This window comes from Equus caballus, chromosome 15 (genome assembly GCF_041296265.1).
Source record: "Equus caballus isolate H_3958 breed thoroughbred chromosome 15, TB-T2T, whole genome shotgun sequence".
NCBI classification, from domain to species: domain Eukaryota; kingdom Metazoa; phylum Chordata; class Mammalia; order Perissodactyla; family Equidae; genus Equus; species Equus caballus.
In genome coordinates, this window is record NC_091698.1 from 85,453,351 (window position 1) to 85,466,819 (window position 13,469).

At 38.6% G+C, this 13,469-nt stretch overlaps 1 protein-coding gene across 1 annotated transcript in view; it reads right to left on the bottom strand.

Annotated features, from left to right (window-relative positions):
- SELENOI (selenoprotein I) overlaps positions 1-13,469 on the bottom strand; it is a 47,532-nt gene that overhangs the window by 7,178 nt on the left and 26,885 nt on the right. Inside the window, exons 7-9 of the mRNA NM_001168391.1 lie at positions 5,757-5,805; positions 3,929-4,109; positions 2,272-2,454 (exon numbers count right to left, since the gene is read on the bottom strand). Coding sequence (NP_001161863.1) covers positions 2,272-2,454; positions 3,929-4,109; positions 5,757-5,805 — 413 coding nt within the window. The remainder of the gene's footprint in view (positions 1-2,271; positions 2,455-3,928; positions 4,110-5,756; positions 5,806-13,469) is intronic.

Genomic DNA, 13,469 nt, shown 5'->3' on the forward strand with positions numbered 1-13,469 from the left:
TAGTTCAAGTGAGTGTTTTGTGTGGCTTAGCAAGGTTTACCTTCTGGTCAGAAGTTGCAGAAGTGATAAGAGAGCAGAAAAACAGACAAAAAAAGATACTCCTGGAATTTTCTTCAATTAACTTGCATTTATTTTCCAGACTTTTAACAGTGAAAATGTACTACCTTTGTAATTTAAAGAAAAATGTGATTTGATTTGGTTTGGTGTATGTACGATTTTCTAAAGACATGCTTCTGAAGGGTTATAAAATTAAACCAATATGAAAGACATGGGCAACTGTGTTCTACTTCATGCACATGACTGATGAAACAGGATAAAGGCCTGAGAGTGTTGATATAAAGCATATAATGTTAAATTTGCACAAATAAAAACAAATGACTATGTCTTCCTGTTATAATTCATAGACCTATCATGGTTCTTTTTCATCTGTTTTGTTCCAACAAATGTGGGCTACTTTAGGGAGAAACACTAAGGGATGAAACTTAAGCAGAGCAACATATGCAAGGTACAACATTGTCAGCAAGCATGACAGGTCCCTTCATTTTAAAAATATGTACGACAACACAGAAGAAAAGACATTTTGTTTCTCAAACTGATTCACAGCAGGGTTCCCTTCAAAGTAAGTATACCAGGGGCCGGCCTGGTGGTATAGTGGTTAAGTCTGCGCACTCCGCTTTGGCGGCCCAGGGTTTGCTATTTCGGATCCTGGATGCGGACCTATGCACCACTTATCAAGCCATGCTGTGACAGGCATCCTACATATAAAGTAGAGGAAGATGGGCACAGATATTAGCTCAGGGCCACTCATCCTCAGTAAAAAGCAGGAGCATTGGCAGCAGATGTTAGCTCAGGGCTAATCTTCCTCAAAAACAAACAAAAACACAAGTATACCAAATAGTCTTTTATGTGCCATAAAAATGTGAATACCCTTTTACATAACCCCACTGCTATGAAACGCCCCTCCGAAAATAAAGCAAATGAAAGAAAAAAATATTATTCCAGGTTGTTCGCTCCAACTTTATTTATAATGGGGAAAATTTGAGAACAATCTAAATGATTAAAACAACTGGGTCTTGGGGCCGGCCTGGTGGCACAGTAGTTAAGTGTGCACGTTCCGCTTCAGCAGCCTGGGGTTCACCAGTTCAGATCCCGGGTGCGGACACAGCACCACTTGGCAAAAGCCATGCTGTGGTAGGCACCCCACATATAAAGTAAAGGAAGATGGGCATGAATGTTAGCTCAGAGCCAGTCTCCCTCAGAGGAGGATTGGCAGCAGTTAGCTCAGGGCTAATCTTCCTCCCCCCACCAAAAAAAAAAAACAAAAATCAAAAAAAAACAACAAAAAAACCCCACAAAAACTGGGTCATGATTAAGTAAATTGGGTAATTACCAGGTAATTGATGGATTACTGTAAAGCAATTAAAAATCATGAGACCATGCTAAAATATGTAACATGATTAGAAAAGAATATTAAAGTGTGAGGAAAAATAAAAAATGCATGGTTCTGACTTTCATTTCATTATATTTATCTTAGTCCATTTGTTCTGAAATTAGACTCTTATTTTATTTATTTATTTATTTTTTTTTTGAGGAAGATTAGCCCTGAGCTAAGATCTGCCAATACTCCTCTTTTTGCTGAGGAAGACTGGCCCTGAGCTAACATCCGTGCCCATCTTCCTCTATTTTACATGTGGGACACCTGCCACAGCATGGCCTTCTGAGTGGTGCCATGTCCGCACCTGGGATCTGAAAAGGCGAACCCCGGGCCACCAAAGCAGAACGTGCACACTTAACTGCTGTGCCACCAGGCTAGCCCTTAGACTCTTACTTTAGAAGACAATATTAAGGTTTGCAAAATACTTCTTAAATCCATTCTCTTCTGTATTTCCTCTTATAAAAACGCCCCTAAAGCTCAAGAAGCAAGTATAGAAACAGATAACAAATGGGATTATCTGGTCCCATATAATTAAAAGCACAAAGAGTTTACAATTCTATTCACCAAGAAAATGGTTTACATTTCTACCCACTTAAAAACAAGAACTAATTCCTCATAATAATTATCCAGCTTTTAAATTATTTGTAGTTACCATAAAATATTCAATAGAGAAACAGTATCTGAAATTACACACTTGGATATTACCCAAAATTTAGAGAATATCCCAAAATTCTTCCAGCTACTATAATAAGCAGCTTTCTTTTGAAATTTTCCCTTGCCTCCTTTCTACTATCTATAAGAACCAAATGGAACCAATTTTGCTCTAGGTTACTCACCACTCGTACTCCATAATGGATGTGGGCCAGAGTGAAAGCAGTTGTTAACGTAAACAGGAGAATGTTCTCAATGTAAGAGGCTACTCCTAAGTTTATCACCATGACAACCAAGAAGAGAGGAAGCAGCAACCAATTCAAAGTTGGGCAGCGAGTACTGCTCATTTGACAAACGATCAGCTGACACTTGAAGTCAGTAAAAAAAAAAAAAAAAAAAAAGAGAAAAGAAAATTTAATTAGGAAAGCACTTCCAAAACTAGTCATTCCAATATTTAAAAAGCATTCAAGCACTTGAGCCAACATATTTACATTACATTATTAAGCTCAGATAGTTCTCAACTGCTCAGGAGCCCAAGTGGACATCTGCCCTCACCTCCAAACCTATGGACCCTCAGAGTGTTTGTCAGAAGAGGCGGGAAGACAATTTAGTAAAGATGCTATAGAAGGCATTCTTCCAACGGGTAACAGTTTGGATAAAATAAATTTCTCCAAATTTTAAGATTCTATGATATCTGAAAAAAAACTTCAAAACAGCCTCCCACAGCCCTATACAACTAAGCCTCTTCATGGTAATGAGGAGATGCTACCTCAAATCGAGGCACATTACTGCCCAGCTAAAAACTTCTTTGGCTCTCTTTACTTCCAACACCTTCCTTAAATATCGTTTTATTCTTTGAGAGAGACTTTTTATGCAATGCATTAATGTTTTCAGATCCTTCATCTCTGCGAAATCAGAAGAACTGTGGACATTAAAACATGTGTTAGGGGCTAGCCCCGTGGCTGAGTGGTTAAGTTTGCGCGCTCCGCTGCAGGCAGCCCAGTGTTTCGTTGGTTCGAATCCTGGGCGTGGACGTGGCACTGCTCATCAAACCACGCTGAGGTAGCGTCCCACATACCACAACTAGAAGGACCCACAACGAAGAATACACAACTATGTACCCGGGAGCTTTGGGGAGAAAAAGGAAAAAAAAAAATAGTGATAATCATGATCTAATGAGAAAAAGTACTACAAAAAAATAAATAAATAAATAAATAAAACACGTATTAACAGACATGGAAACATAAGCTCAGCGGCTAAATGATGAAATAAAAGCTTATTAAGTAAGGACCTGGCCTTAGCTAGAGCACAGGCTACCCGGCTGTCAGGAAGGGCCTGTTTCTCAACCCCTGACCTCTCCTTCCCATCTGCCCTCTTGCTGGGCCATGGCAGAGAAAGGGATTTCCTATAATAATATGCTATATTGATTACAAAGTTGTTTATTCCATGTTCTTAATTTAAAAATCAGTTGATTAATAAAAAGTGCGTGGGGGTGTCGTGTGTGCGTGTTTTCATTCTCTCAAAAACCCCTACCAAGCTCCCTCCACTGATCACTGGACCTACAGCCATTTCCCCCACACTGTTAATAACATTCAGAGTCTGAAGGGGATTATTCCGTGACTTCTTCAGTGGGAAACCGAAACAAAACATTTAGTATGTCATGGTTCCAAAATACTACTGCAGTCTCCAAATCCCTTCGGTTTCAAAAGGAAAAACAAAACAGCATGTTCTGTCTTTGAGGTTATTATTCTTTCAAATTTCTGATGTAAAATATCTCAAATTATCAAATTCTGTCATATATTTCTTATATATATTATGATTTTTAAAAGAAAAAAGTCTTACTGTGCTGTTGGCAAAGGCTGTTCCGACCATAAAGTAGAAGACTCTAGGGTGTCTCTCTAAAATATCTGAGGGTGACCGGAGGATCCACGCTGTAGACAAAACGAAGAGCAAACAGGGAGAAAAGAAGGGAACCAAAACTTCGTAGACTGAATTGTGTTTCAAGGTGTTATTTTTATAGCTTCTGGAAAAAAAAAAATCAAGTAATACAAGGAACATTATTACATATAAAACTTAACATTGTACTTGTACTTTGTAGTTTTCAAAGTACTTTTACTTTACTCTTATTCTCTTACCTCATACTCACATTAATCCCATGGCCTAGGCAGAACCAACATTATTAACTCCACTTTACAGACAGGTTAAGTGAGGATGTGAGAATTTTAATTTACGTATCTTGCTACCAAGGGGCAGGGCCAGGACTAGAACATAAGTCTTCTGACCCCTAGTCCCATTTTCTTCCCCTGGAATGCATTATGAATAAAACTTGGTCTTTGTTCTATGAGATTATATTCTAATGGAGAAAATAAAATGAACACAAAACAATACTAGAAGAGGACCTCATAGTGCTACTATGATACAAAGTGATACAGCAATACCAATCTAGAACCGCCCAGCACCCACCTAAGTGTCTCTGGGCTCATGGGTGGTACCCCAAGGTCTGCTCATCTGAACAGGGCCCAAATTCTAATCCTGGTTCTGTCAGTGACGACATGATCTTGGGCAAGATACTGACCATCAGGACCTCATCTTTACAAGATGAAGAGGATATGACTCAAACAATCTCTAAGGCCTTCAGAGCTTTAAATTTTATGGTTCTATGAATGATTGCCAGCAGCCATAAATAAGGACAGTTCCATAGAGCTTGGCTTAACATGTATAGGATTCCGCATGACAGATCCGAGAGCTGAAGGATGAAGTGGGAAGTACACGAAAGTGTTTCAAGTAGAGGAAAGAGTAGTAGAGGAAATAGTGGGAGAAAAATTACTGAGGGGAGAAAGCAAAATATATTCAGGTCACATAAGTAAATCCAGGGTGGCTGAGCAAAGGTGGAGAAGTGCACAGATCAGAGAAATGAAACTTCACCCAGGCAACTCCCCTCCCCACCGCCTACCCTACTCCTCAGGCAGGAATTTCTATAGAGTGCTAGTTAAGAAGAGTCAGCACAGGTCAAGGTTTGGTGCTAAACTACACAAGTTCAGAAATTTTATTTTATGGCCATGCTAACTAAACTTACACATAATCAATTTATAAAAAGAATATAAACCTATCAATATTCGAGAGGAACATACTCCCTCCTGATTCACTCACAAAAAATAACAAATTCGAAGTGTGTTTGGTAAGCACAAAACTATGACAAAAGAACTAGTAGTTTTGTGCTATGGTTGAACTGACTACACAAGCCACCATAAATAGCGTAAATTACCTTAACTTCAATCTAGATTCAAAATACAGATTTCGTGACATTCTCAAAATGTATACATTCCAAGAGAAAAACAGATCTTAAAATTCATCTAATTAACAACTTCTAAGGATTTTCATATTTCTTGCCAAATAAAAAAATAAAATACTGGGCTGGCCCAGTGGCACAGTGGTTAAGTGCACACGTTCCACTTCTCGGTGGCCTGGGGTTCGCCGGTTCGGAACCTGGGTGTGGACATGGCACCGCTTGGCACGCCATGCTGTGGTAGGCGTCCCACATATAAAGTGGAAGAAGATGGGCACGGATGTTAGCTCAGGGCCAGTCTCCCTGAGAAAAAGAGGAGGATTGGCAATGGATGTTAGCTCAGGGCTAATCCTCCTCAAAAATAAAATAAAATAAAATACTTACCTGAAAAAGTTTAATAAACTCATTGGAAGAGTCACACACAACGCACAACCTAAAGGGAAGAATATTTAAATTATCATGAATTATTATTCAAGAGCGATTTTTATAATAACTGAATACATAAAATATGTAATATTTTTAGATCCAACAATTTTCAGGTCCAGGTTTACTTCTGTAGTGAAATTAAATGCATTTCTGAACAATGCTCACGACTGGAAGAGTGGCAGGCAGTACAGTTTGGGGATTCAGAGCAGAGAAGGAGTCAGACTGGGCTTGAATCTCAGTTGTACCACTAACTGGTTATATGACCTCAGACAAATTAACCTTTGAGTGCCTCAGTCTCCTCTTTTATAAAATAGAGATAATAGTAATATTGCCATCCATAGGGTTTTGAGAATTAAACGAGCTATTACACATAAAGACACACGGAACAGTACCTGGTATACAGCAAATAAACTGCACAGTAAGTGTGAGCTATTGGAAGAGGGGACAATGGATGGATCCTGCTGCTTCCCACTGACACTTATTTTTACCTCCCCAGCATTCTTAATTTCTTCCCCCATCCCTACCCATACACCAGTTCTTCTCCCTCAAACCTGAAAATAAGGGTGGCCTTCCCAACAACCCTACCATTGATTCTGCTGCCCTCACTATCTACTATCTTATTCTATTTCCCCTCGCTCGCAAAACTCTTCTGTTGCCTTCAATTCCTCAACACTCTTTTATTCATTCCGCCTCCCCTCTGCAGAAATTGTACTCTTGCAATTTACCAAACTCCCCTAACAATCAGATTCAACATCTCTTCCTCATTCCTGACCTCTCAGTGAGATGACTCATTGACTATCCACTTGCAGCTCTTTCCTCCTTTTACCTTGGTGATTCCATTCTCCCCATGTTCCTGCTAGTCATCCAACCACTACATTTGATGTCCTTTATTAGCAACTCTATCTCCTGCGTATGCCTAACTGGGCGTTTGACTGTGTTTCTACTCTCCCTCAAAGAATCCCCTCTGACAGCTTTACCTACAAGCTTCCTGCAGATAATTCCAAAATCTGGTTGTGTGCTCTTGGGCAAATCAGATAATCTCCCCAAGCTTCAGATTCCACAGTTGTACCATGAAGATGGGTTAAATGACTTTCTAGTGTCCCTTGCATCTTTAAAATTCTCTGATTTTATGATCTATAGAGATGTAAATTCCTGATCTTTCTCTTGTTCAAACTCCAAATCAATACACTGGCAACTTTCAGGACACTTCATGTGGATATTTCATTGTTGCTCAACATATTAGCCCTAGTTTGTCCACTCTGGACTCCTGGTGATTTTACTTGGCTTGGGGGGTGGGGAGGGTCAGTGCAGTTATGACTTTAAGAAGCAAAGACAGAAAAGCATTCCTTCAAAACAATTACTTAGACATTTTGCTAAAAACAGACGGAAAAACTGGAATCCACCAAAGAGAAACCCCATCTCAAAAGATGAGTTACTCTACTACTTCTAAGGCCAACTGGAACAAAGATCCCCAAGTTGGAAATCTTAAGGAAAAGGAAGGAGAAGACAAGCTGATGTCCTGAGAAATTTTAGCAGCTTACTCCATATCAAGCTGGGAAACACTGGGAGGGAGGCATGGCTAAATGAATTAACCCAGAATCATTTGTAGCTCTGAGGTGATGCAAATAAGCTGAAAGAAAGTTGCAAATGACTTGCTACCAAGAGTATTTTTAGTTTTAAACATCTTGAAATAGCTTTGAGTATAGTAAGCACATAGAAGCTTGGGCTCTATATAGGCTGCCCAAGAGAAACACTGCATCTTCTATTCTTCTCTAAATAGCATTAATGTACTTTCTGTAAAGAGTACCTAACTGTTAATTTAAATACTTATCTATTAAACTCTATATAATAATAGTGGTAGAACCCACATATATGTAGTCCTACTTTTCATACCACCATAGGAAGGGCCAGATGACTTCATAATATAGGAAACTAAAAACTATAAGAAAATTAGAGTAGAATTCATAAAAAAGGATTGAGTGGGATGAGATAAACACCAAGGATAACAGGGTCACGAAAAATATTTTGGTTCCTTACATTTCCAGGCTTATTTATCAAAAGAGAACTTCAATTAAAACCACCAAGACAAAAAGCACTTTAAGAAAAGTAAAAAAGACAACAAATAAGGGAGAAGTTGTCATTTATATCAAAATAAAGGATTAATATATCTAATATATGAAGAGCTTCTAAAAATAAAGGAAACAGTTAACAATCCTATAATAAAAATTGGCTAGAGATATAAAGAATATACAGAAAAAAGAAATATAAATGGCTCTCAAACAATAAAAAAGTCCATTCATAATAAGAGAAATGCAAATTAAAACTATATGGATTTATGATTTCTTACCTATCAGATTGGCAAAAATCTGAACATTTGACAATATTCTATGTTGGTAAAACTGTAAATAAACAAGCACTTTCACATGTGGCTGGTGGGAATTCAAAACCATACAACCCATATGGAAGGAAATATGAATATACTAAGTGAAACTACACACGGGTCCTTTACTAGTAATTCTATTTCTAGAGATCTCCTCCAAAAATATCCTGGCAAAAATATGAAAAACATATATATACAAGACTCTTCACTCCAGCAATTTGTATAACAGCAAAAGACTGGAAATAACCCAAATGTCCACCAGGAGGAGGCTGGCTGAATAAACTAAGGTAGATCCACACAATGAAGACCCAGGCAGCTGCAAGAAGGAAGGAGGAAGATCCTTATACATACCATGCAGTGCTCTCTAGGATAGTCTACCAGGGGGACAAAAGGCAAGTGTAGTAAAATATATATAGCATGCTACCATTAATCTATGAAAGGGGGGATAAAACCACACACAGACACATACCCCTACTTATATTAAGAAGGAAACAATGAAAAGATAAATCAAAAAATTAAAAACTAAGAGATGGAAGAGAGGATTAGGGTAGTGATAGAAGCTGGACTTTTTTTTAATATACCTTGTTTGATACACAGATTTGACTTTGTAATCACGTGATTATGTTATATAATTATAAAGGAAAAATAAATTTTAAAAGAAAAAGTAATCCCTAAAAATCACAAGCAAAATGAAACAAACTTAAATGTACATATATCCACAGCTGGTGGCACGACCACAGACTGGGCATCTCTAGTGGGAAAAGCCATAAGGACAAATGTAACTGCAAAAAATAATTTTCAGTAATCATATTGTTGCAGATTTTGGTACTATGTGCTGAGACTGTTGTGTGTGTTTTGTGGAATAAAGCAAATAAATAATTATTTTGTGTTGTTGAAAACAAAGACTTTTGTCAAGAGTTTAAAGGAGGTATAAAAGTAAGATCAATGAAGTTAAGCAAAAAATATGTATCATCAAATTTTATTTGGAATTATCAGTATGAAATTTATGAGGTATTTTATTAAAAAAAAAAAAAGAACTTTATTCCCCTAGCTATCCACTCAAAGAATGGATTCGTAAGCAACAATCAACAATGTCTGTTAATACCATTAGGTGAAGAGCTGATGCAAAACTTTCTAACAGATGGAAGAGACATACAATACCTCAACCCTCTGATCACTATTAACATCACAAAAAGAGAGACAACTAGATATTTTGTGCCTCCTAATGTGATGCAATAGGAAGAACCAGTACCTAACAAGTACTGTTGCCACAAAAAAAATCAAACTTATCTCTAACCAGATCTATTAGTTTATAAGAAAAACAAGAGACAGAAGAACATGTTAAATGACACAATGAGGATGCAGTCAGCAAAATGCAGAATGCGAGAGGTCCATAGGCCAAATGACTCACCTTCTCCTTCAAAAAAAAACTGCAAAGAAAAAAAGGGTAAACTTACATTGACTGAGAGAGACAGAAAAGACCTATTGACCAAATGCAGTGTATAGGCCCTGGGTGGTGGCTACACAAGCACATCAATTGTAACAGGACATCTGAGACAATTACGGAAATCTGAACGCTCACTAAATGCTTAAAACTAGACAAGAAATATTAAAAACAACTACTTGAAGGCACTAGAAAATAATCAGAGGCAGGCAGGAACTTGAGAAGCACTGACACTTGAAACACTGAGGAGCAACTCCAAGTGTGAGGCTTCCCTGCCTGCCTCCCATCCCAGCCCCGATGCTGGAAAGCCACAGCCTTCCTAACCAGCCTGGGGAGGCAGATACTATAGCTTAGAGCAGCAGAGAAACCGGAAATCTAAGGGGCAGGGGCGGGGGCGGGGGGGGAGGGTGGGGTGTATATTAGAAGAGAGAGAGATGTAGCAAGGCTGAGATTCAAAATCTGAGTACAAACTCCACCCAAATCCCTGGCTGGCTGCTAAACTAAGCAGGCAAACAGGAGACCCCAGGGAGCATGATGAAAAAGAAGGCAGAAACTAGAGGAGGCACTGTCTGTGAAAGACAGAGGTGCTCCTGGTGAGTCTGTGTGTCTGCTATGTCTTTCACTAAGTGCATTTCTAATCCACACTCGGCATGGGCTGCAGGAGGCTTGAGATGTCAGAAGCCAGAAAACACAAGCGCTGGCAGAGCAACTGAAGATTCAGGAGGGGGAACCCCAGAAATATGGAAACTAGAGAGGATGAACACCAAAATCTCAGTATCAACTCTGCCCACATCTTTGGCAAATGCTAAACTATATAGACACAAGGGAGATCCCCAGGGGACCAGACTAAAAGAGTAGCAGCTGAAAATAACTGAACAGAGACATCAGCTACTGCACACCATGAGGGAGACAAGAGTTCTCAGTCTGAATCCCAACAAGTTAAATGCCTATTAGAACAGAAGCAAAATTCCTCAGGAAAAACAAAACAAAACAGATTCCAGGGGCTGGCGCCAGGGCCGAGTGGTTAAGTTCAGGCACTCCACTTGGGTGGCCCAGGGTTTTGCTGGTTCGGACCCTGGGTGCCAACATGGCACAGCTCATTAGGCCATGTTGAGGCAGCATCCCACATGCCCCAACTAGAAGGACCCATAACTAAAATATACAACTATGTACTGGGGTGATTTGGGGAGAAAAAGCAGGAAAAAAAAAACAAACCAGATTCCAAAGTCTCTACAAACATTATTTCCAATGTCCAGTTTTCAGCAACAAAAACAAGTGCTAAATATGCAAAGAAACGGGGAAAAAAGCAGTCAATAGAAACTAACTCTAAGTGGGCCCAGATGCGGGATTTGGTAGACAGACTTTAAAGCAGCTATTTCAAATATGTTCAAAGAACTATAAGAAAATATGGTGACAATGAATGAATGAATAGGAAATCTCAACAGAGAAATGGAAAGTATGAAAAGAACCAAATGGAAATTCTACAACTGAAAAGTAAAACAACTTAAGTCACAGGTTCCATGAAAGATTCACTAGATGGACTCAACAGCAGACTGGAGATGGCAGAAGGAAAAAAGCAGTGAACTTAAAGCTAGATTAACAGAAATTATCACTACAAAGAATAGAGAAAAGAGATTAAAGACAACTGAAGAAAGCCTCATAAAATTACCTATAGGACAACATCAAGTGAAAGAGGCTAGCATACACACAAGTGGAGTCCCAGGAAGAGAGGAGAGAGAGAGACAGGAAAAATATCTGAAGAAATAAACTGTGGCTGAAAACTTCCCACATTTAGCAAAAAAAATTAACTTACAGATCTAACAAGCTCCACAAACACCAACAAAGACAAAGAAAATCACACCTAGGTGCATCACAGTCAAACTTCTGAAAGACAAAGAGAGAATCTTGAAAGCAACAAGAGAAAAATGACACATTACATACAGGGTGACAACGACATATGAGCTGACTCAGAAGCAAAAGATGCCAGAGGACATTAGAATGACATATTCAAAATGCTGAAAGAAAAAATAAAGGCCAAATCAAGACATTTTTACATAAACAAAAACTGAGAGAATACATTGCTACCAGGCCCGCACTACTAGAAATGCTAACGGAAGTCCCTCAGACTTCTGGGAAAGAACATCACACAGTAAGTCAGATATACAGAAAGGAAGTAAGTGCAGCAGAAATGGTAAATGTGCGATTGAGTATAAAAGACTATATGTTACAAAATAACCCAGAGGTTAGAGGGTAGTGGTACATTTGAAACAAGGTTGGCCTTGGTATTGAAAACTGCTGAAGCTAGGTGATTGTACATAGGAATTTATTATATAAAAATAGAAAGACTAGAAGGAATACAGATGTTTAAATTTTTTCATAATAAAAAGAGAAAAAAAGTGAGAGGGGGAATCCTGCTCTCTATCTTGGCAGCCAGTCTGTTACACCCAAAGGCAACCTTCCATAATGGCAAACAGGAGCCACCTCACTTTCTACCAACCTTTTATCATCCCTTGTCTCACCTTGAGGCTCTAGTCCACACCAGCCACTCTAACATCAGCACCATCAATTTTATCAGCAGAAATTAAGTAGCTTAGGCTCTAAGCCCTTCTGTCTATTTAAGTCTGCTCAAATCTAGTAGTCATAGGTTGCTTAACAATGGGGATACTTCTGAGAAATGTATTATTAGGTGATTCCATCATTATGTGAACATCCTCAAGTGTACTTACACAAACCTATAGCCTACTACACACCTAGACTACATGTACTAATCTTTTGGGACCACCATCATAATATGCAGTCCTTCATTGATCAAAACATTTTAACGTGGCACATGACTATACTGGAGAAGCTGCTTTATGCATTTGTACAGAAATGTGGGCTTTTGTTTTATTTCAGAAGGAAAAATTCAGACAAACTTATAAACTACAAAGAAAATATGTGCCTACTGAACTACTCACTTAACACTCAAAAACATATCACATGTATCAGAGGATTTCATCTTACCTTTAAATTTAACATTTAAATGTAAAATGCAGCAAACCTGCCATAGGACAAGCTGCTTACAGCAAAAGATTCACAACATGGTAGGAGATGAAAAATAGCCAGACTTTTCAAGGTAAAGAAATAAGTTTACACAGGTACCCTAAAATGAACATTTGGTATAGTCCAGCAGGGTCCCTAAAAATATCTGCAGTCCAGAGGCACAGAAAAGGGCCCAAACCACTCCTTTTCTGAAAGCCACTGCCTAATGCGCTATCTTCCCAGCTGCTCCTAAGCCTTACCCAATTCCCGTTCTGCTACCAAGGTTCGACGGAGAAAGAAAGAACGTTATTTTTTTAGATAAGGGAAGAGAGCAATAGCCAACAAGTATGCTTTTTCACTTCTACAAAGGTCCTTAGCGACATTCCTGGTATCTCAAAATAGCAACCTAGATTACCCCTCCTCTTTCTATCTTTCCATAGAAAACACTCTCCCTACTCAGTCATCCTGTAGATATCCCCTTTGGCTAAAATCAAAAGGGAAACATTGCACGATCAAAAACCTGTACCTAGAATTCAGCGGCATAAAGAAGGAGGGTATCTGAGAAACAGAGGCTCAATTTTTGGAGTGGATATAGTATAATCTCTATGTTTCATCTAATCTATTTCCTACAAATAATAATCTTCAATTTTGAGATAGTATGAGATCTGTATCAAAACGTCCAGGTACATGTGGATCCTCTGATACAGTCTAGATGAATCTGAATAGTTTACAAGGTTTGTGTGATCTATTGTGGTATTTCCTTCTGACCAGAAATAGCTTGGTGCTGAACAAAAAAAAAAAAACACAGAAACTTTATTTCCTTAAC